At 41.3% G+C, this 23953-nt stretch overlaps 2 protein-coding genes across 10 annotated transcripts in view; one reads left to right on the forward strand and one right to left on the reverse strand.

Annotated features, from left to right (window-relative positions):
• Positions 1-1945: 1945 nt before the first annotated feature.
• rbm17 (RNA binding motif protein 17) lies at positions 1946-13098 on the reverse strand. Of its 2 annotated transcripts, XM_030113324.1 has the most exons (14): positions 12964-13098; positions 8341-8435; positions 7754-7878; positions 6571-6687; positions 6315-6481; positions 6076-6188; positions 5841-5891; positions 4981-5119; positions 4757-4908; positions 4590-4640; positions 3949-4025; positions 3713-3811; positions 3562-3634; positions 1946-2212 (listed from the first exon to the last, which is right to left on the reverse strand). In XM_030113324.1, the coding sequence occupies exons 3-14, from the start codon at positions 7874-7876 to the stop codon at positions 2109-2111; spliced, it is 1266 nt and encodes a 421-aa protein (XP_029969184.1). In that variant the 5' UTR covers positions 7877-7878; positions 8341-8435; positions 12964-13098; the 3' UTR covers positions 1946-2108. The 2 variants fall into 2 exon arrangements, with proteins under 2 accessions (XP_029969184.1, XP_029969185.1); XM_030113325.1 differs by lacking the exon at positions 4590-4640.
• il15ra (interleukin 15 receptor subunit alpha) overlaps positions 12922-23953 on the forward strand; it is a 31645-nt gene continuing 20613 nt past the window's right edge. For 5 of the 8 annotated variants that reach the window (XM_030113329.1, XM_030113326.1, XM_030113327.1 and 2 more), the window contains exons 1-7: positions 12922-13079; positions 13571-13771; positions 15339-15389; positions 15611-15661; positions 16063-16110; positions 16335-16418; positions 22283-22483. In XM_030113329.1, coding sequence (XP_029969189.1) covers positions 13001-13079; positions 13571-13771; positions 15339-15389; positions 15611-15661; positions 16063-16110; positions 16335-16418; positions 22283-22483 — 715 coding nt within the window. In that variant the 5' untranslated portion in view covers positions 12922-13000. The remainder of the gene's footprint in view (positions 13080-13570; positions 13772-15338; positions 15390-15610; positions 15662-16062; positions 16111-16334; positions 16419-22282; positions 22484-23953) is intronic. The other 3 variants (XM_030113330.1, XM_030113328.1, XM_030113334.1) reach the window with 3 other exon arrangements.

Below are 23953 nucleotides of genomic sequence, written 5' to 3' on the forward strand. Positions count from 1 at the left end.
GAAGATGAAATAGGAATATGTAGAGTAGCTGCGTATTATTCAGAACAGAAAGAAGTCAAACAGAAACTGTTTCTTTAGCTAAAATCCCCCACAATTCACACATTAACCGTTCTGGGAATGAGCGTCACTGGGCCATGGGGGGGAAACTCGCAGTTCGCAGAGAACATGCAAACTCCACAAAGGCCTGCGTTCAAACTATGTGCACTATTTCCAGGTAGAATATCGGCATCAGCGATACCCGCTGTGGTTTCATTTGGACCTGATAAGACCGGCGATATCGCACATCGCCGCTGAACTTTTCCCAACCCTTCACCCAAAACTCAACCCTCCACCAAGCGGACACGAGAATTCTAATCTCAGCAGAAAACCAGAACAGTTTTTTTTTTTTTTTTTTTTTATTGTTTTATTTTCAAGATTGAAACTGAAAGGATGGACAGACGGGACGACTGAATGAGGTCAGGTGATGATTTGGTCAGTTTCAGGTGAAGGAACTCGGATGGAGAAACTGTCATTGTGAAAGCAAAAACCAACACTTGCTCATGTAAACAAAGATAACATTTATACGGCTACAGACACACTTTAAGGGGTTTTATAAGTGGCGGGTTTTTCCCCTGTCTTGGACTTGCTGCCTGACTTGCTGAACACGGCGTCCAGAGAGCGAGTGTTTTCTCTCAGGAGGACGAACGGAGCGTCCAGAAGAAAAGAGGCTGGTCCATCTGGGGCCCAGGCTCAAGCGGTAATTACTGCAATGTTTATGAAGAACAACACTTGATTAAGTTTTCGGTCTTTAATGAAACCGTCCAGTCCAGAAGTAGCACAGCCAAAACATTAAGACCACCGACAGGTGAACAGAATCATTTCCTTTTCGCTGCGAAAATGGAGATCGGACTGATCTGAACGGGTCAAACAGCGATATCTGGGTCAGAGCATCTCCTGAACGCTGCTTTTGTTCGAGTCTCCGGACTGCTAAATGGTCCAAGCAGGGAAACGCAGTAAACCGGCCTCATGGTCACGAGCGGCCATGACTCAGTGAAGGCCGTCCTGCGAGATCCTGATGCAACAATCGCGCCACTGTGGCTCAAACCGCCGCAGTAGTAATGTTACATCTGGTAGAAAAGTGTCCGAATGGAGGGTCAAAAGTCCGTTGCGGGACGCTGGGAAGACCGGGACTTGGAGACGACACGTCCAACACGTCCAACACGTCGAGGAGAAACACGATTCCACACCATCCAGCTCATCCATGCGTTTGTAAACGCTCACCCTTTAACCACATTAATGTACATGTTGCACGTCCTCTTTGACCTTCCTGCGAGTCACACCTTGTGGTATGCAGGTCGAGGATTAATCGGTTACCGGACAAACAGTCAGCGACGGTCCGGTCCCGTCCTCCGCTCCTCAAGGACGCCTGGCCGCGCAGCATTTCGCTGAGAACTTTGACATTTATTCTGAAGAAACTGTGCTTCTTATTTTCACAAACATGAATCCAGCTTGTTGTTGATGCCACTCATCCTCAGCAGGCGTCTCATCTTTCCACGACTCGAACGTCTATTTTTACCGATGTGCTTGTTAACTCCTGTTTCCTTGACCTCTGAAGCAAGGCAGCATGAATGAATGACTTCAGTCTCTCGTCTTGTTTCCATTTTTCTTCCTGATCTGATTTGAAGGCGCTCCGGCGGGACGCTCCTCTCTGGTGCCTCCTGGGTCTTTCTGGCTCACTTACGTAAGTTCTGAATGAGGCTGGGGCTGCGCTCGCCGTCCCAGTCCCCCCCCCCCCCGTCATCCTGCAGCGCTAAGTTAAGCCCGGCGCACCCTGGGGGACGCAGAGCGCCGCCAGAGAACCGGCGTTATGTCAGGAAATGTAGAGGAAAATAGAAAAAAAGACTTCTTGGATTTCGGGAGTTGCTGCGTCACAAGATTCACAAAAATGAAAATTCACACGAAAAAGTGAGATCTTAATACACTTTATTTTATCTTCACATGAAGGTGTTTTAGAACAGAAAACAAAAGTCTACAGCAAGGCTTCGTCTACAGACACTTTGTTGAGGAAATGTAAAAAAAAAAAAAAGAAAGAAAAAGTATGTACAAATGATGAAAGAGTCTGAGGAGCATCAGACCTGCTCGCCCAGGTCCAGGATCCGAAACTTGTCTAGATTGTAGAAGCAGGCCTTGACAACGCGCCCGCCGAAGTACCGCCCGTTCAGATCCACCACGGCTGCAGAGGAGAGAGAGAGAGAGAGAGAGAGAGAGGCCAACATCAGAACAAAGCGGAAACTTTCCTGAAACGATGAAACTCAAAAAAACGATGCGTTTTCCATAGCTTCATTTACTTATGAATGCCTCTGCTCTTGTTTCCATTCACCTGTGCTTCGCCATACTTGATTTTTAAATACATTATTATAAACCCGCTGTTTTCAAGAATCTGTCCATTTTTCACCGTTTCCCAGAAAGCCCTGAGGCGGAGTGCTGCACAAACGCTTCTGAACATCCTCTGTCAATGATTACTGAGAGGACCGAACGCCTTGTGTCCGACTCGCGGCTGGAGTCAGACCGCGGCTGCAACGTTGCATCAGTTTTCCGGACGAGACACAGAAACACAAAGTGAACGAAGTCAGGATGTGGATGTTCTCCGTGGGAACGAGACAGTCTGTGGAAAATATACCATAGCTGATGTTTGGAGTCATAAAAGTCCCTTCTGAGAAAATCTGTCCTGTTTTTAGGATCATTCTTGGAAACTGAGAGGAAAAAAAAGACTGTAAATTCCTCGAATGTCAGAGGAGCGGTTTTAAATTTATCGTCAGGCGTTTATTTAGATCGTGCTCGTATTCAGGATTTGTGTTTGCGTTAAAAGCGTCATAACTTCAATGCGTCCCCGAGTTGACCGCCCGGCTCGGACTGGATTCCCAGACAGACTCCAGTGACGCTGCAGTTTGGAGGAAAACGGTCAAAACCGGGTCACAACAAACCGCTTCGAGAAACAACTTCTGGTTTTTAAAATCAGTTTTCCACCGAGCTCCAGCTGGTATTCACAGCGCCTCGTCGTGACCTCTGATTGGAGGGCAGCACAGGACCTTCAGCCTATCAGCCATTAATATTTCCCCATCGGAGGAAGCGGCCGTGCCAAGTGTCACTGGAAGACGATCCCCCATGATGCCGCGGGCGCTTGCCCTGCTTTCGCGGAGCGGTTCCGCCGCGGGGAGACGGCCGGGCCGCCGGGCTCTGGGTGATGTAACTCCGCGGGGAGCCCGGTCTCACCTGGTTCCTGATCTGGGCCGCCTCATTTAGACTGGGACACACTTTCACCCGCATTATTGGAGCAGTTACACAACCGCAGAGCGAGCGAGTCGGGCCGATCTGGCACACAGACGAGGAGGCTTTCGTGTGAAACTGTCTTCTTGAACGCCTCAGACTGAGATGTGTCAATGTTAGAGTCAACAGAGGTCGTGTTGTCTGAGTTCCTGCGACTTTTATCCTACTTTAACAAAGAATCTTCGTTCATTTTCACTTTTGATACGGTTCTATAAAAGTTCTCCAAAGATGTGAAGGTCAGGAGATGAAGCTGACCTTTGATGGCCGACTCCACCCGCTCGAACTCCAGGAATATCCTGACTGCTTCATCGTCCAGCACATCGGCGATCTGAGAGAGAAGAACGCCGTTTATCCATCCTGCTCAGTCGCAGCAGCTTCAGTCCGGCCGAGACGGGACGTTTCTCACCTCGAAGATGACGCATTTAACCACTTTCCCGTATTTCTCGCACTCTTCTTTCGTCTCTCCTTCCAGGTCCTCGTCCACCTCTCCTCGGCCGACCATGTTCTGCAGAAGAGAAACGTCACTGTCAAACATAACTTGCCTGAAATGGCCGAGATGAAGCAGAAACGGTCACCATGTTATTGAACTTCACAGCATCTATATTTACATTAAGGTGTTTCAGCACCAGATCACACACTTACCCTCAGGAGGACCACTTTGGTGGGGTTTTTCAGGATCTCTGTGAGCGGGTTCATCTCTGACTTCTTGGAGGGGTCGGCTGCCGGAAAACACACCAATCATTATCTGCCTTTTCTTTTTTTTTTTCTTTGTCAAGTTTTAACAGATTGGAGAATTGATCGTCTGGCATAATGAATGTGAAATTATATGGGAGAAGTTCAGTTTTATTTGGTAACTGATACAATAGTGTCTTTTAACTCATGCACTCTAACGTCACTGGAAAATGGGTCAGAACTTTAATCAAGAACCAGAGACTTGGTTTAAAAAAACAGTGAAAGTGAAGAGGACATGACTTAATTCAAAAAAGTTTGAGGATTAACTGGTAAAGAAAACAATTATAAGCTGCAAAGTCAAATCAATCCCAGTCACGCTGTCTTATTTAGTACTCATGTGATTAAAATTGAAAATATCAAGGACGGGAACCTGATGTGACCATGAAATATGCAAATAAAAAACAAAGGCGCATGCTGGTTTGCCTATTTTATGGAAATGAAGAAATCTCTTTACATCTCTTCATGTAGATTCTTCAAAAGAAAATGAAAAACCACACTGGAAGAACAACATGAAGCAGAGAGGAGGAGAAGAAACAAGAATGGAGGCCAACCTGGAAAGCCTCCGCCTGGAGCCTCAGCAACGCCGGACTGGCTTGAGCCTGCTGCTCGGTCGCACACACACACACACACGCACACACACACACACACACACACACAGGTAAAGACGGTTGAAAATCCGAAACAAGCAGCGAGCGAGGCCGACGGCAGGAGGACTCACGCTTCTCCGCCGCGTCTCCGATGATGATCTTCCCGCCTCTCTTGCTGGTCTTCTCCACCGACAGCGCCGTGCTCAGACCCTGCTCGTGCTTCCCCAGGCCCTGGCCCTCCTTGAAACCATACTTCTGCATGATTTTGTGGGCCACCGTGCCTCTGTGGGGGGAGGGGTGCGTGAAGTGAAGCGACATATTGATGCCGTGTACAAACAGCTTGCGGCTCGCTCACCCCATGTTGGCCAGGAAGGAGCTGGTGGGGCCGGGAGGAGAACGGGGCCGGTCGGAGTCCTCGTACATCGGCGGAGGGATGGCAGCCTTGGAGCCTCGAGAAGGACGACCTTCATCCTCGTAGGAATATGAAGAGGAGCCTACACAGAACGAAATGAGAAAAACAAAACACAATAACAGGATATTGACATTTAGAATTGTGGTGTGATCTTCAGCTCCATTTACTGCCTAAATAAAAGAAAACCTATAATCAAGCGTGGCTATTTTAACAGGGAATTTATACTCTTGATAGATAGGAGGGTCTCTGCTGCCCCCTGCTGGCTAATTTTTAGCCTTCATGTCTGACGTGCTAAACTGAAACCTAAAAAAAGTTTCTGCACATTTTAAAAGAAAGATGTTACACTGTATTATGTGTTTTATTGGTGGTGGGAGGGACAGGCTGCTTTTTTTATGTCGTTCTATGTTTTATAAGCTGTAAAGCACTTTGTGCTTATTTTTTAATCTGAAAAGTGCTCTACAAATAAAGTTTGATTCCTGTTTGTTTAACAGGTTTAACACCTCTCACCTTGTTCGGATGTTTAACAGGTTTTTAACCATTAATAAGTTGATCACCGATGCAAGAACATGTGTGAGAGGCATGCAATTAACTACAGTCAACAAAAATCCATGTGAAGAAGACGCTGTACAGCATCTCTCTGACATTGTTTGATGAGAATATAGAACTTCTAAATGTGTTATTTTCGGGTCAATGGGAGTTTGAATTGAGTGTACATCTAGTGATCTGTGAGCACTAAAACAGCTCAGGCAGATTGTTCTAGAGTGATCAGGAATCATCATTCTGATGGAGCGTCACACACATACCATCTCTGTCCACGAGTGACGAAGGTGGCGCGATGGCTGCTCCTCCCATACCTGGAGCAGAGAGAGGAACATTGAGAGAGTTAGAAAAACATAATTTTTTTGATTTATTAGACCTATGTAAAGTTTGTGAATCCAAAAGAAAACAGCTCATGGTTTTTGCCACCTTGTCATATTTGTTTCTATATAGAATCTTTTTTTTTTTTTAAATGGTTGAACAGAATCTCCGTCGACTCACTCCGCTTCCTTCGCTCCTTCTCATAATCCTCCTCCTCATCCGAGTCGCCCTCTGCTGCCGGGAACCGGGAGAAACCACTCGGAGCTCCACCTTCATGCCTTTCTTTCCTTTTCCTGTGAAACAACACAGTTCAGGATTTTAACTGTTTGGTTTTGTGTGTTTTTTGTTTGTTTTTTTTAACTCAAATGAAAGAGCTCCTGAAGTTTTATCTTCAGACTCAACAGGAAGTTCAGTCGTACTTTTCCCTCTCTTCGATCTCCTTCTGCCGCTCCTGCTCTCTCTGCCGCTGCCGCTCTTCTCTGTGACGCTTCACGACCTTCTCGTAGTCGTTGGGGAACATGGGGTCGTACTCATCTGCCAGCGGGATGAGCACGTCGCCGGAGGAGAAGCCACTGGGAACTGCATCCTACAACAGGCGGACCAAGAAATGGCTCAGACAAGACCGCCGTCGACAAAAAGTCCCGGCGACCGAACAAACAACGCAGCGAGGCAAACCTTGAGGCCAGCGGCAGCGTGTGGCGGCGTGTCGGTGATCTGCCGGTCATCACTGGAACTTCCTCTTTTCAGATCAATGACAGGTGCCAGAACAGTGGTCTGTTTCATCCGCTGGGTCTACACACACACACACACACAAACCAGGTGTTAGTCAAGTCAAGTCAAGTCAAGGGGTTGTGCCCTTCACATGGTGTCTCAGGGAATTTGAAGTCAAAATATTCCATATCAGTGTCACAGTGGCTTTAAGCATACTTTTCAATGTCAGTTTCCAGCAGAACAAATGTTAATGTAGTGTACTGGTTACACTGTAACACCTTCTATCCGTGACTTGAGCACTTGTGACATTTTAAACACTTTTAAAGCGATCGTGATCACACGGGCAGCCTTTATAAGTTTGATGCGTGCAATGCTGTGCATGCATTAAGGATTTTTCAACAAAGTGGCGATCATTCAGAGCACAATAGGTACAAATTTTGTCATTAAGGTAGACTTAATGTTAAGAATTTACAAACTATACCTGAAAGTGATAATATATCACTTTATGCATGAAAGAGTGAAAATAAACTTTACACCTGAATTAAATACTTTCAGAGGGAAATTAATTCAACACACAAATTTTAACTTTTCTAAAGCACCAGTCCCCAACAACAGTTCTTAAAGGCAGGAGGCAAAACTTTAAAAGCTTTATAGAGTGAAAGAGAGACAAGCTTTCCAGATGTATTCAGTCCTTCTGGTCTTTTTTTTTGTCAAAATCTAGCATTTTCAAGTTTCTACTACTATTCCTTGGAATCTGTTGCAATTACGCCTTAAAATCCAAACTAACAAACAGTTTATTGCATTATGTTACATGTTGGGAATATTTCACTGACAACACATCACACTGTGCTTTTTGATTACTTAAGCCAACATTTGCAATTGCCTGAGGGTAGAACTTGAGAAATACTTGTGTTTGGATATTAGGCACACGGGAATATGATGTTATCTTGACTCAATCGCGCATTACTGGGATTAAATATCCTCCAAAATCACTACCGCATCTAAGAATCCAGCCAAACTAAACGTGTAACCACAGAAGGAATGAGGGATGATACGTTTTCCAACAATTTGTGCCGAATGAGTATTACAATGTCAGCCTAGAGAACCAATGATCTCCACTTCAATACAAAAAAAGACACACACGTACCTTTGCCTGGGTCAGAGCCGCTTTCTTCACCTTCAGCTGGGACTGGAGCAGCTTGAAGTTCTTGGACCAGCCTTCAGTTTTGGTGTCGCTGGCACCCACACCGAGGTCATCGTACAGCGACATCGCTTTCCGGCACACGCACACACACACACACACACACACACACACACACAAAAAACTTTTAATTCTACTACAACTACAACTACTACAATTAAACGATTTAATTCCCAATCAACAGACTGGCGTCGAGAATTACGTCTCAACTCAAAGGGCACATACTTGCAAACTGATTACAATCAATCAAAAATACTTTGCTTCATTGTTGTTATACGTCACATGTTGCAGTTTCATAATTTGTTTGTTTATATCTAAGATAAAACCGACACACCGAGGGAAACAAGCTAACTAATGTGAGCTAATGCTAATGCGGCTGCTAAACAGTTTTCCTCCACGTTCAGTGTATTTTAAAACACAAACTGAATTAACGTGGCTTGTTTCCAGCCCACTGCTGCTTTACATGCTTGCATTTAGCGAAAGAAACACTGCAAAATACGAGTTTTAACATTCTCAGCAGCACATTGATTTACCTGCTTTTCGGGCGGAAGTGGAAGCACGACAACAACACTGAGCGTCAACAGCAACTTCCGCCACCTGGCGCTCTGGCGCCCCCAGCGGTGGGAGGCTGTATGGTTCAAAGAGAAGGCAGATCGACAAACTAAGAAATATATATATATATATATATATATATATATATATATATATATATATATATGTATATATATATATATATATATATATATATATATATATATATATACACACACACACACACACACACATTTTTTTTTGGACAGAAAATAACTTCACTCCATTTCTTCAATCTATTTAAAGATCCATTAAACCCTGACTATCTTGTTCCACCTCTATACACACCTCTATACATGGATTTCAAGTAAAACTTGCACGGCGGGGATTTGTGCCGGACAACAACAGAATACTTTGTCGTACATTGACCCATATTTGAGTTACTATTTAACATACGGGGGAAAATGTAGCTCTTCATATGTGTAAATGAACAGCAGCACACCTGGAAACTGTAACATAGCAGCATGTTCAGTGAACATATTTACACGAACAGACAGCATGGCCATCGTCTAGTTGATTATTCATCATGGGACGTTTGTGCTCTATCAGTGTATTGTGACTCGTCATGTTATATAACATTGCAGCAGGGCTGGTGCTAGGCATATGCAAGATGCAGAGGGGCCCTAAGAACAGGCAAATTTGATGATATTTTGATTTAAATAAAAGGAAGCACTTTGAGAGAAAAGCATGACATTTAATTTATCTATAATCAAAACTTTGCGAAAATAATTCTTATCTATTTATTGTGCTGCCCTCTCTAAAGCTGTCAGGACAGTTGTTTTAAGTTCCGTTTATCCATTCAGGTTTGCTGTCATCGTATTCAGTGAAGGTAACTGTCAGTCTGGAAGCAGCAGCACTTATTTAGTAAAGTTTTACAAATGTAGGTGTTCTGTTAAAGCTCCTTTTCCCTGTCAATGGGAAAGATCAGGTGGTTGACATGGAGCACACATAATGTTTGCAAAAAAGATAAATAATGTACAGTTTGGGTGGCAGTGACTTGGGGGCAGACTTAGTTTTGAAGTGTGTAAATTAGGAAAAAGTAAGTATAGCTGTCTGTTTCCTCCTCATTTGGATGATCTCATTAAAGTGAATTGCTCTCAGGGGAAGGGAGTGTTGTTGTTAAATGTTCATACATTTAATGGATATGTACCTATAGCTGTATTATGTTAATGGAAAATAATACAAAATACAAGTTTTAAAAGAACAATTAACAATCAGCTCTGCTTTGGATGCCTGAGAAGGGGTCACATGAGCAAAGACTGCAAGAGGCGACACATAGTGCTGTCATGCGATCAAAAAAATTAATCTAATTAATTACAGGATTTGTAATTAATTAATCTAATTAATCACATTTTAATCTCATATCTGCTTTAGATCCCCAAGTGAAGAATTCAAATTCAGGGACGTTGCAGAATTGTAGTGCAGGACTCATCAAATGAATACACCAAGAAGGGAAGATTTGAAATCCACATTTTTGTTGATGATGAATGAAAGCTAAGTCAGGACGTCTTGTCCAAAATAAATCCTAAGCCCAATCAGGCAACTTAAATAACACTTTCAGTGTGTTTCAGAAAAGAAATTCAGAAGAAGAAAAAGTTTAAGTACATCCCAGCAAACCAATTCGACCTGGCGCACTATTCAAAAATGCAGTACAAATATAGATAAAAAATTGTGAAATAGATTAAGGCTGAGTCTCAAATAGCCACTGAAGCAAACTAAATTCAAAATGAGTACTAAAACTAACTTAATACAGCAATTCAGAATGAATGCTACAAGTATAACATGCCTCTAAATAAGACAACAGCTCCATTCACATTGAACTGCCACTCAAGTGTGCTATAATTAATCATAGATTATTTTTTTTAGTGCACTAATTTGCAGTGTATTTAATTAATCTAATTAATGCACTAAAGTGACAGCCCTAGCGACACACATGCAACACCTGCAGCCGTCGACACCCAGCCTGCTTACATGGTGACAGGAAACAAAGGGCTGCGGAAACAACAATAAATAGCTCCACTTCAACAGAAGATCATACAAGCCAGGAAACACACACAGTCATGTCCCATGCAGCGACGCCAAGTGCTTCCGCTAACTCAAGTGTTGCCCCAGTCTTTGTGTCTCCACAGATAGTGGGGCAGATAACTGCAAATTACAGGAGAATCGTTCACTTGTGGAAACAAGCACCAAAATTGGCACACATGCTCCTTGGGCATTGCTTTTTTGACAAAACCCGTCAGCCACCTAAAATTTTATGATGGCGGCCATTTTTCAAGATGGCCACCATTTAATATACAGTAACATTGCATTTTGCAATAAAATTGGATAAACCTATCCTATTTGATTGATTTTGGTGTCAAATCGTACATTTATCACTATATAGAATCCAAATTTGGACCCATGGACTTACTCACAGGCTTCCTTGTACCATATATCAGTCCCAGAATCCTAATATTCTGTTAAATTAGAGGTCCACCTTAGTATGTGCAGCATCTTTCTGTACAAGGCTTCCAAGTTGGACGTGACTTGATGCAGTGTGTGCATGGCGGTGGTTGTTGGGGGGGGGGTGGGGGGGGGGGGGGGGGGGGGGGGGGTGAGGGTGTTGTGGTGGTGGTGGTGGTGGTGGTTGTTGGGGGGGGGGGTGTTGTGGTGGTGGTGGTGGTGGTGGTGGTGGTGGTGGGGTGTTAACGGAGCGGATGCCTTCTAGCCAGGTGCTCGGCATATATAGAATGGGGTAGGCGGTTGAACACACAGAGCTACCAGAGGTCTAACCCCCCACTGTAGATTTCACTACTCACAGTAGCTGTGTGGCCTGGGGTTACGAAACAGAGATAGGCGCCGCCCAACGCACTTGCAAGGGAGACTTTGACTTGGCTAACTAAACATCTATGTTAAACTACATGTAATCAACACTAGCTAACTGATGCAGGGCTTGTTCGACAGTATTTGGACACTAAAGTCATTTTTTTAGCTACACCAAACAAATTATTCAGCTGATAGTAAACCCCATCCTGAGTTTCACAGCAGTGGTACCACCAGTGTGCCCTGGCTGTGCTATGGCATCCGCTCCGTTAACACCCCCTGCCACTACCACCACCACCACCACCACAACACCCCCACCTCACCCACATACCATCGCCATAGTGATAAATGTACGATTTGACACCAAAATCATTCAAATAGGATAGGTTTATGCAATTTTATTGCAAAATGCAATGTTACTGTATCTTGAAAAATGGCCACCATCATGAAATTTTAGGTGGCTAACGGGTTTTGTCAAAAAAGCAATGCCCAAGAAGCATGTGTGCCAATTTTGGTGCTTGTTTCCACAAGTGAACGATTATTGCAGTTATCTGCCCCACTAAGAGAAGTACATATGAAATATTGGACCCACAGAGTGACTCAACATTTCTCTTACAAGATGTACTCGACAAAGTAAAAGTTGATGCCCAACCAGTAAAACTGAATGACACCCTTGAATCCTGGAATTATCAGACATTTTTCTGGTGGAAAAAAATTTTGATTTAGAAAAGGAACCACAGGAATGCAGGATGATTTTCACATGTCTGTAATCCAGAGCTGTTCATATTGAAATGCTTGAATATTTGTTAACAGATGCATTCATTAACTCATACTGCATGTTCCGATTGTGTTAAGATGATTTAAATGTTTGCAGCTTTAACATCGATTCTGAGAGAAGAAGGGAAACAAAAGTTAAATAACATTTCATAATGAAGCGCCCCATGTTCCATACTATGACTGGATTTACTGTTCTTCCCTGTGCCCACAAGGGGGCGCAGGAAACCACAGGAGCCATGTCGTACCGTCCAGCTGATCATGTACTGAAGTGATTGTGCCCCGGGCGCTTGCCCGCTTTAATTTAATTGAATCAATCAATCAATCAATCAATCAATCAATCAATCAATCAATCAATCAATCTTTATTTCTAGAGCACTTTCCATATTTACGCAATTTAATTTAATTTAATTTAATTTAATTTAATTTAATTTAATTTAATTTAATTTAATTTTACATCAAAAGTTGACCGACTAAGAAACTGGCTTTCATTAAAAATTCCATCTGTCACATTCTTTTTTACATGTTTGATTTGGATAGGTCTTTCTCTGACGTGAATGCAATTTACTTTTGGTTCAGTAAAATTTATATTGCAGTACATACATTGATAGCATTATTTTTTTTCCCGTTTCTTTGTTTTAGTTGTTATTTAAATTACTTCTAGCTGTATTTTTCATGTCTGAAATTGACATTACTCTCTAGTCACTCGTCGTCTTTGTACATTTATCTTTTCTTTCTTTTTTTTTCTTTCTCTTTTTTTTCCGCTATATTGTACACTGGGAATCTGACTGGAAGTTCAGAATGCTCGTGTTTTTGTTCCTAAATGTTTCAATGAAGTGTTCTAAATGGAAGCAGGTCACGTGCCTGTGACGTCAGAGTGGGCGGGCGGTGTGGGTGTAGATGAGTGAGAGAAAGCGAAAGCACCACTGAGGGGGGCACCTGGGGGTGGGGGGGGAACAGGAGCGGGTTTCGTGCCGGGCCGTCTTTACCTGGGAAAAACGGGGCAGAAGCGGTGAGAGCTGAGTGATGGAGCCGGCCTCCCCGCTCCTCTCTGCCGGCTTCATCATGGTCTGTTTCCTCGGCGCTGTGCGGCTCTCCACCGGCGGTAAGCGCAATGATCACTCGCACCAGCTGAAATAGGTTTTCTGCCGAGGAAATACACTATTCTCTCTCGATTAAAATTAAAAGAAAGTTCAGAAATGATTGTCATCCAAACCTTCATTTAGAAATATTTTAAACTATAGAGAAAATTTTTCTGACAGGATGTGATCTTGTCATTTCTGCAATACGGACATCTACAATTATATGGCTGGAAATATAGTGGAAAAATAGTAATAAAAAATTGACTTTATGATGGATTTTTAAATTCTTGCACGTTACAGTTTCTGCTCTGCATTATATATCTTGTATGCATAAACAAAACACACACATGCACATTGTTAATGTCAATAAGTTGGACTTTGAAGTTAACACATCCATTATAAAACAGTCGTACACACACACACACACACACACACACACACACACACACACACACACACACACACACACACACACATATATGCATGTGTGTGATTTATTCTTTTATTCCTACAGACGAAAGTCATTGTCCGTGCCCGAAGATCCCTCCCTGGCCTCTAACCGAAGATCCACCTGAGAAGTGCCACCAAATCAGTGACACCTTTCGCTACACTTGCCTGGTCGGATATGTCAGAAAGGCAGGAACCTCCAATCTTATCAAATGCGAGCTGAAGAATAAAGTTGGACAGTGGCAAAACTCCACTCTTCAGTGTATAGGTGAGATGTTTACTGAGCTCTCATTCATTTGGAAGAGAAATTTTGCCAACATGAAACACACCATGTTTGCTCCATTTGTAGGATGAGCAAAGATGTTGATGTTTAATAAGCAAAACTAAAAGAATCTTATTGTGACGAGAGTGAGCCAGAACAGTGTTGATGTATCATATTAGGTGAGATTGCAGATTTTAATTGCTCAAACGAGAAACACCAGTGTTCACCTGAAAGAAACAAAGGCTGCTTCATTTGGGAATCATAGACACTGCATCTGTTTGCAAGTGAGCTTAACCAAAAGCAAGTGGTGTCAAGTTAAAGTTACATATTTTTTTTTCAAACTGTGGATGTTTTCCAAACTGTTGTGTAACTGAAAACTTGCAAAATGTTTGACCTATCACTTTATAGTTATGAGAACATCAGCTCACACATAAACTGAACAATGCCACTTAGTGATTTCAGTCATTCAGGTACATTCAAAGAACAGGATGCTCACATGGAAAAAGTAATTTCACCTTACAAGAATTGCACTTTAAAATAGATCATATAAGAATCTGAGGTTGATAAAAGGGACCTGCTTAAAGAGAGAACAAGTGGAACATGAAATAGTTCACCTTTGCTTTTGATTTTACTTTATTAATATCTGATTTTATCTTGCTGATGTCTAAAAGACTCTCGCTGTGACTACCCATGTGCACTCCGGCTGTAGCAAACTGTTCTTCTGCAGGTGTGTGAGTAGATAGACACTAACAGTAGCGTTACTTTGTTAATCCCAAATTGGGAAATTCTGGTTCATATTCTCCTGGGACTTGGTAGTTTTATATTTAACATGCTGGCTTTAATTTTAAGGCTAGTTTGGGTCTCACTGTCATGTTGTGTTCAGTATTTTAAAACAAACAAGCTGTTAAATCATCAGTGTTTTGTGTTTTCGGGCTGGGGGTTTTGGCCCATGGCTGTTACGTTTGACCCCACTGCACACGCTGTGTAGCCATACTGTGCACATTGGGGACCAGCTATTATGGTAAAACTCCATCCACTGAGCAATAAAGCCTTTTCCCATCCAAAAAGAAGATGACAGCCCCACTACAGTTAAATGTAGTCAGTATAGAAATGAAAAGGTTTAATTTATGGAACAAGTGTGAAAATCCGAAAACATGTCAAATGTCAGAAGGATAGCAACAAACTAATCTATAAAACTATTAACATTATGGACTATATAAACTGGATTACTCAGACATATTTATATATACGGTCTGTGAATATGTGGCTTCACACCTTCTGGTGTTGCAACCTGGTGACTTCCTTTCACAGACTCACCGCCGAACCCGCAGGAGCGGCACCCACAGGCACCCACATGCACTTTGTTTTCGCTCTTCAGCTGGTACTGGTGCCAACACAAACAGCGGCACTTTGTCACAGGAATGCAGCACAGTTCCCATCAGACATTCTCATTACGCAGAAAAGCGTATCATCAGCATACAGTGAAACGTTGGTGCAGCCGATCATATCAAGCTTTTTGCACTTTTTTTAACACTTGAAAACTGATCAATGTATCAACTTCCTTGTTTTTCAGATGACCCAAAAAGGCCAAAATTACCAACAACACCCCAAAGTACAACACCAAGTAAGTGTCCTCCTGTAAGCTCTGTCATCAACATAACATCTCAGATTAGGTTCCTCCACATGAAGAGACTTTAGTCTGATCTCCCATCAGACATTCTCATTACGCAGAAAAGCGTATCATCAGCATACAGTGAAACGTTGGTGCAGTCAATCATATCAAGCTTTTTGCACTTTTTTTAACACTTGAAAACTGATCAATGTATCAACTTCCTTGTTTTTCAGATGACCCAAAAAGGCCAAAATTACCAACAACACCCCAAAGTACAACACCAAGTAAGTGTCCCCCTGTAAGCTCTGTCATCAACATAACATCTCAGATTAGGTTCCTCCACATGAAGAGACTTCAGTCTGATCTGCTACCATTTTCACCATTTCGACTATGCAGTTCTGACTCACATTGTAAAGCACCTCAAGCCCAAAATCTGTTCTAAAGATGTTTTAAACTGTATAGCTTCAAACGTACAACATATTGTCAGCAGCTGTCTTCAGACAGGCGGTTTTTTTTCTAAAAGCTGTAAACAAAGCAGTGATCAAACCTCTTTAAATCAAAGAGGAATCTGGATGTGATTATTGATCTTGGGCCCATATCAAATCCGTTTGCTTAATAATAGTGTTTTAGTTGTTTTTCTTGTCACTGATCTTCATATTTTACTCGTTATATTCTTGTTCTACAGAGAATCTCAGTGATAATCCTCAAGACACAACCATGACCTCAACAGCAAGTAAGTCTTAGGAATATTTTCACTATTGGCAACTCAAAAGTAATGATTTAAACACATTTTATTGTTTGAAATAATCGTTGTCTCATCAAAGTGCTTTGCTCACGTCGGAAGGATTCCTCTGTACCATATACTGACACAAGACCTGCTCATGAAACAAGCAGGAAAATTAATTAATCAACAGCAGCTTTTTGCAGTGTTGGTAACTGTATTTTGTTTGTGGGCAGAATCGTCCACCAGCGTTTATATGAAGCAGAGTACAGTTTCACAAGAAGGAAAAACAGGAGACAAAGTGGACGACAAGGCCCACGGTAAAAAAAAAATGAAGTTTTTACTGAAATGAAAAATGAAATGTGTTATGTCTGACCACATCTTGTCTCAGCCACACACCTACCTCATGTACAGCGACATCGCTTTCCGGCACACACACACACACACACACACACACACACACACACACACACACACAATATTTAATTCCCATCCAACAGACTGGCGTCAAGAATTACGTCTCAACTCAAAGGGCACATACTTGCAAACTGATTACAATCAATCAACAATACTTTGCTTCATTGTTGTTATACGTCACATGTTGCAGTTTCATCATTTGTTTGTTTGTATCTAAGATAAAACCGACACACCGAGGGAAACAAGCTAACTAATGTGAGCTAATGCTAATGCGGCTGCTAAACAGTTTTCCCCCACGTTCAGTGTATTTTAAAACACAAACTGAATTAACGTGGCTTGTTTCCAGCCCACTGCTGCTTTACATGCTTGCATTTAGCGAAAGAAACACTGCAAAATACGAGTTTTAACATTCTCAGCAGCACATTGATTTACCTGCTTTTCGGGCGGAAGTGGAAGCACGACAACAACACTGAGCGTCAACAGCAACTTCCGCCACCTGGCGCTCTGGCGCCCCCAGCGGTTGGAGGCTGTATGGTTCATATAAAAAAAGGCACCAAAGATTAAAGAGAAGGCAGATCTACAAACTAAGAAATATATATATATATATATATATATATATATATATATATATATATATATATATATATATATATATATATATATATATATATATATATATATACATACATACATACATACATATATATATATATATATATATATATATATATATATATATATATATATATATATATATACATACATACATACATACATACATATATATATATATATATATATATATATATATATATATATATATATATATATATACATATATATATATACACACATTTATTTATTTTTTTGGACAGAAAATAACTTCACTCCATTTCTTCAATCTATTTAAAGATCCATTAAACCCTGACTATCTTGTTCCACCTCTATACACACCTCCATACATGGATTTCAAGTAAAACTTGCACAGCGGGGATTTGTGCCGGACAACAACAGAATACTTTGTCGTACATTGACCCATACTTGAGTTACTATTTAACATATGGGGGAAAATGTAGCTCTTCATATGTGTAAATGAACAGCAGCACACCTGGAAACTGTAACATAGCAGCATGTTCAGTGAACATATTTACACGAACAGACAGCATGGCCATCGTCTAGTTGACTATTCATCATGGGACGTTTGTGCTCTATCAGTGTATTGTGACTCGTCATGTTATATAACATTGCAGCAGGGCTGGTGCTAGGCATATGCAAGATGCAGAGGGGCCCTAAGAACAGGCAAATTTGATGATATTTTGATTTAAATAAAAGGAAGCACTTTGAGAGAAAAGCATGACATTTAATTTATCTATAATCAAAACTTTGCGAAAATAATTCTTATCTATTTATTGTGCTGCCCTCTCTAAAGCTGTCAGGACAGTTGTTTTAAGTTCCGTTTATCCATTCAGGTTTGCTGTCATCGTATTCAGTGAAGGTAACTGTCAGTCTGGAAGCAGCAGCACTTATTTAGTAAAGTTTTACAAATGTAGGTGTTCTGTTAAAGCTCCTTTTCCCTGTCAATGGGAAAGATCAGGTGGTTGACATGGAGCACACATAATGTTTGCAAAAAAGATAAATAATGTACAGTTTGGGTGGCAGTGACTTGGGGGCAGACTTAGTTTTGAAGTGTGTAAATTAGGAAAAAGTAAGTATAGCTGTCTGTTTCCTCCTCATTTGGATTATCTCATTAAAGTGAATTGCTCTCAGGGGAAGGGAGTGTTGTTGTTAAATGTTCATACATTTAATGGATATGTACCTATAGCTGTATTATGTTAATGGAAAATAATACAAAATACAAGTTATAAAAGAACAATTAACAATCAGCTCTGCTTTGGATGCCTGAGAAGGGGTCACATGAGCAAAGACTGCAAGAGGCGACACATAGTGCTGTCATGCGATCAAAAAAATTAATCTAATTAATTACAGGATTTGTAATTAATTAATCTAATTAATCACATTTTAATCTCATATCTGCTTTAGATACCCAAGTGAAGAATTCAAATTCAGGGACGTTACAGAATTGTAGTGCAGGACTCATCAAATGAATACACCAAGAAGGGAAGATTTGAAATCCACATTTTTGTTGATGATGAATGAAAGCTAAGTCAGGACGTCTTGTCCAAAATAAATCCTAAGCCCAATCAGGCAACTTAAATAACACTTTCAGTGTGTTTCAGTAAAGAAATTCAGAAGAAGAAAAAGTTTCAGTACATCCCAGCAAACCAATTCGACCTGGTGCACTATTCAAAAATGCAGTACAAATATAGATAAAAAATTGTGAAATAGATTAAGGCTGAGTCTCAAATAGCCACTGAAGCAAACTAAATTCAAAATGAATACTAAAACTAACTTAATACAGCAATTCAGAATGAATGCTACAAGTATAACATGCCTCTAAATAAGACAACAGCTCCATTCACATTGAACTGCCACTCAAGTGTGCTATAATTAATCATAGATTATTTTTTTTAGTGCACTAATTTGCAGTGTATTTAATTAATCTAATTAATGCACTAAAGTGACAGCCCTAGCGACACACATGCAACACCTGCAGCCGTCGACACCCAGCCTGCTTACATGGTGACAGGAAACAAAGGGCTGCGGAAACAACAATAAATAGCTCCACTTCAACAGAAGATCATACAAGCCAGGAAACACACACAGTCATGTCCCATGCAGCGACGCCAAGTGCTTCCGCTAACTCAAGTGTTGCCCCAGTCTTTGTGTCTCCACAGATAGTGGGGCAGATAACTGCAAATTACAGGAGAATCGTTCACTTGTGGAAACAAGCACCAAAATTGGCACACATGCTCCTTGGGCATTGCTTTTTTGACAAAACCCATTAGCCACCTAAAATTTTATGATGGCGGCCATTTGTCAAGATGGCCACCATTTAATATACAGTAACATTGCATTTTGCAATAAAATTGGATAAACCTATCCTATTTGAATGATTTTGGTGTCAAATCGTACATTTATCACTATATAGAATCCAAATTTGGACCCATGGACTTACTCACAGGCTTCCTTGTACCATATATCAGTCCCAGAATCCTAATATTCTGTTAAATTAGAGGTCCACCTTAGTATGTGCAGCATCTTTCTGTACAAGGCTTCCAAGTTGGACATGACTTGATGCAGTGTGTGCATGGCGGTGGTTGTTGGGGGGGGGGGGGGGGTGGTGGGGGGGGGGGGGGGGGGGGTGGTGGGGGGGGGGGGGTGTTAACGGAGCGGATGCCTTCTAGCCAGGTGCTCGGCATATATAGAATGGGGTAGGCGGTTGAACACACAGAGCTACCAGAGGTCTAACCCCCCACTGTAGATTTCACTACTCACAGTAGCTCTGTGGCCTGGGGTTAGGAAACAGAGATAGGCGCCGCCCAATGCACTTGCAAGGGAGACTTTGACTTGGCTAACTAAACATCTATGTTAAACTACATGTAATCAACACTAGCTAACTGATGCAGGGCTTGTTCGACAGTATTTGGACACTAAAGTCATTTTTTAGCTACACCAAACAAATTATTCAGCTGATAGTAAACCCCATCCTGAGTTTCACAGCAGTGGTACCACCAGTGTGCCCTGGCTGTGCTATGGCATCCGCTCCGTTAACACCCCCTGCCACCACCACCACCACCACCACCACCACCACAACACCCCCACCTCACCCACATACCATCACCATAGTGATAAATGTACGATTTGACACCAAAATCATTCAAATAGGATAGGTTTATGCAATTTTATTGCAAAATGCAATGTTACTGTATCTTGAAAAATGGCCACCATCATGAAATTTTAGGTGGCTAACGGGTTTTGTCAAAAAAGCAATGCCCAAGAAGCATGTGTGCCAATTTTGGTGCTTGTTTCCACAAGTGAACGATTATTGCAGTTATCTGCCCCACTAAGAGAAGTACATATGAAATATTGGACCCACAGAGTGACTCAACATTTCTCTTACAAGATGTACTCGACAAAGTAAATGTTGATGCCCAACCAGTAAAACTGAATGACACCCTTGAATCCTGGAATTATCAGACATTTTTCTGGTGGAAAAAATTTTTGATTTAGAAAAGGAACCACAGGAATGCAGGATGATTTTCACATGTCTGTAATCCAGAGCTGTTCATATTGAAATGCTTGAATATTTGTCAACAGATGCATTCATTAACTCATACTGCATGTTCCGATTGTGTTAAGATGATTTAAATGTTTGCAGCTTTAACATCGATTCTGAGAGAAGAAGGGAAACAAAAGTTAAATAACATTTCATAATGAAGCGCCCCATGTTCCATACTATGACAGGATTTACTGTTCTTCCCTGTGCCCACAAGGGGGCGCAGGAAACCACAGGAGCCATGTCGTACCGTCCAGCTGATCATGTACTGAAGTGATTGTGCCCCGGGCGCTTGCCCGCTTTAATTTAATTGAATCAATCAATCAATCAATCAATCAATCAATCAATCAATCAATCAATCAATCTTTATTTCTGGAGCACTTTCCATATTTACGCAATTTAATTTAATTTAATTTAATTTAATTTAATTTAATTTAATTTAATTTTACATCAAAAGTTGACCGACTAAGAAACTGGCTTTCATTAAAATTCCATCTGTCACATTCTTTTTTACATGTTTGATTTGGATAGGTCTTTCTCTGACGTGAATGCAATTTACTTTTGGTTCAGTAAAATTTATATTGCAGTACATACATTGATAGCATTATTTTTTTCCCCGTTTCTTTGTTTTAGTTGTTATTTAAATTACTTCTAGCTGTATTTTTCATGTCTGAAATTGACATTACTCTCTAGTCACTCGTCGTCTTTGTACATTTATCTTTTCTTTCTTTTTTTTTCTTTCTCTTTTTTTTCCGCTATATTGTACACTGGGAATCTGACTGGAAGTTCAGAATGCTCGTGTTTTTGTTCCTAAATGTTTCAATGAAGTGTTCTAAATGGAAGCAGGTCACGTGCCTGTGACGTCAGAGTGGGCGGGCGGTGTGGGTGTAGATGAGTGAGAGAAAGCGAAAGCACCACTGAGGGGGGCACCTGGGGGTGGGGGGGGGGGAACAGGAGTGGGTTTCGTGCCGGGCCGTCTTTACCTGGGAAAAACGGGGACGAAGCGGTGAGAGCTGAGTGATGGAGCCGGCCTCCCCGCTCCTCTCTGCCGGCTTCATCATGGTCTGTTTCCTCGGCGCTGTGCGGCTCTCCACCGGCGGTAAGCGCAATGATCACTCGCACCAGCTGAAATAGGTTTTCTGCCGAGGAAATACACTATTCTCTCTCGATTAAAATTAAAAGAAAGTTCAGAAATGATTGTCATCCAAACCTTCATTTAGAAATATTTTAAACTATAGAGAAAATTTTTCTGACAGGATGTGATCTTGTCATTTCTGCAATACGGACATCTACAATTATATGGCTGGAAATATAGTGGAAAAATAGTAATAAAAAATTGACTTTATGATGGATTTTTAAATTCTTGCACGTTACAGTTTCTGCTCTGCATTATATATCTTGTATGCATAAACAAAACACACACATGCACATTGTTAATGCCAATAAGTTGGACTTTGAAGTTAACACATCCATTATAAAACAGTCGTACACACACACACACACACACACACACACACACACACACACACACACACACACACACACACACACATATATGCATGTGTGTGATTTATTCTTTTATTCCTACAGACGAAAGTCATTGTCCGTGCCCGAAGATCCCTCCCTGGCCTCTAACCGAAGATCCACCTGAGAAGTGCCACCAAATCAGTGACACCTTTCGCTACACTTGCCTGGTCGGATATGTCAGAAAGGCAGGAACCTCCAATCTTATCAAATGCGAGCTGAAGAATAAAGTTGGACAGTGGCAAAACTCCACTCTTCAGTGTATAGGTGAGATGTTTACTGAGCTCTCATTCATTTGGAAGAGAAATTTTGCCAACATGAAACACACCATGTTTGCTCCATTTGTAGGATGAGCAAAGATGTTGATGTTTAATAAGCAAAACTAAAAGAATCTTATTGTGACGAGAGTGAGCCAGAACAGTGTTGATGTATCATATTAGGTGAGATTGCAGATTTTAATTGCTCAAACGAGAAACACCAGTGTTCACCTGAAAGAAACAAAGGCTGCTTCATTTGGGAATCATAGACACTGCATCTGTTTGCAAGTGAGCTTAACCAAAAGCAAGTGGTGTCAAGTTAAAGTTACATATTTTTTTTTCAAACTGTGGATGTTTTCCAAACTGTTGTGTAACTGAAAACTTGCAAAATGTTTGACCTATCACTTTATAGTTATGAGAACATCAGCTCACACATAAACTGAACAATGCCACTTAGTGATTTCAGTCATTCAGGTACATTCAAAGAACAGGGCGTTCACATGGAAAAAGTAATTTCACCTTACAAGAATTGCACTTTAAAATAGATCATATAAGAATCTGAGGTTGATAAAAGGAACCTGCTTAAAGAGAGAACAAGTGGAACATGAAATAGTTCACCTTTGCTTTTGATTTTACTTTATTAATATCTGATTTTATCTTGCTGATGTCTAAAAGACTCTCGCTGTGACTACCCATGTGCACTCCGGCTGTAGCAAACTGTTCTTCTGCAGGTGTGTGAGTAGATAGACACTAACAGTAGCGTTACTTTGTTAATCCCAAATTGGGAAATTCTGGTTCATATTCTCCTGGGACTTGGTAGTTTTATATTTAACATGCTGGCTTTAATTTTAAGGCTAGTTTGGGTCTCACTGTCATGTTGTGTTCAATATTTTAAAACAAACAAGCTGTTAAAACATCAGTGTTTTGTGTTTTCGGGCTGGTTTTGGCCCATGGCTGTTACGTTTGACCCCATTGCACACGCTGTGTAGCCATACTGTGCACATTGGGGACCAGCTATTATGGTAAAACTCCATCCACTGAGCAATAAAGCCTTTTCCCATCCAAAAAGAAGATGACAGCCCCACTACAGTTAAATGTAGTCAGTATAGAAATGAAAAGGTTTAATTTATGGAACAAGTGTGAAAATCCGAAAACATGTCAAACGTCAGAAGGATAGCAACAAACTAATCTATAAAACTATTAACATTATGGACTATATGAACTGGATTACTCAGACATATTTATATATACGGTCTGTGAATATGTGGCTTCACACCTTCTGGTGTTGCAACCTGGTGACTTCCTTTCACAGACTCACCGCCGACACCCGCAGGAGCGGCACCCACAGGCACCCACATGCACTTTGTTTTCGCTCTTCAGCTGGTACTGGTGCCAACACAAACAGTGGCACTTTGTCACAGGAATGCAGCACAGTTCCCATCAGACATTCTCATTACGCAGAAAAGCGTATCATCAGCAT

The sequence above is a fragment of the Salarias fasciatus genome, chromosome 17 (assembly GCF_902148845.1).
Source record: "Salarias fasciatus chromosome 17, fSalaFa1.1, whole genome shotgun sequence".
Taxonomy (NCBI): Eukaryota; Metazoa; Chordata; class Actinopteri; order Blenniiformes; family Blenniidae; genus Salarias; species Salarias fasciatus.

Excerpts from the sequence above, each read along its gene's own strand:
- rbm17 (XM_030113324.1), bottom strand. The coding sequence starts at position 7,876 with ATGTCGCTGTACGATGACCTCGGTGTGGGTGCCAGCGACACCAAAACT. Across the intron at positions 5,892-6,075 it reads GAAGGAGCGAAGGAAGCGGA|GTATGGGAGGAGCAGCCATC; the intron begins GTGAGTCGACGG and ends TCTCTGCTCCAG. Across the intron at positions 4,909-4,980 it reads TCCTTCCTGGCCAACATGGG|AGGCACGGTGGCCCACAAAA; the intron begins GTGAGCGAGCCG and ends CTCCCCCCACAG.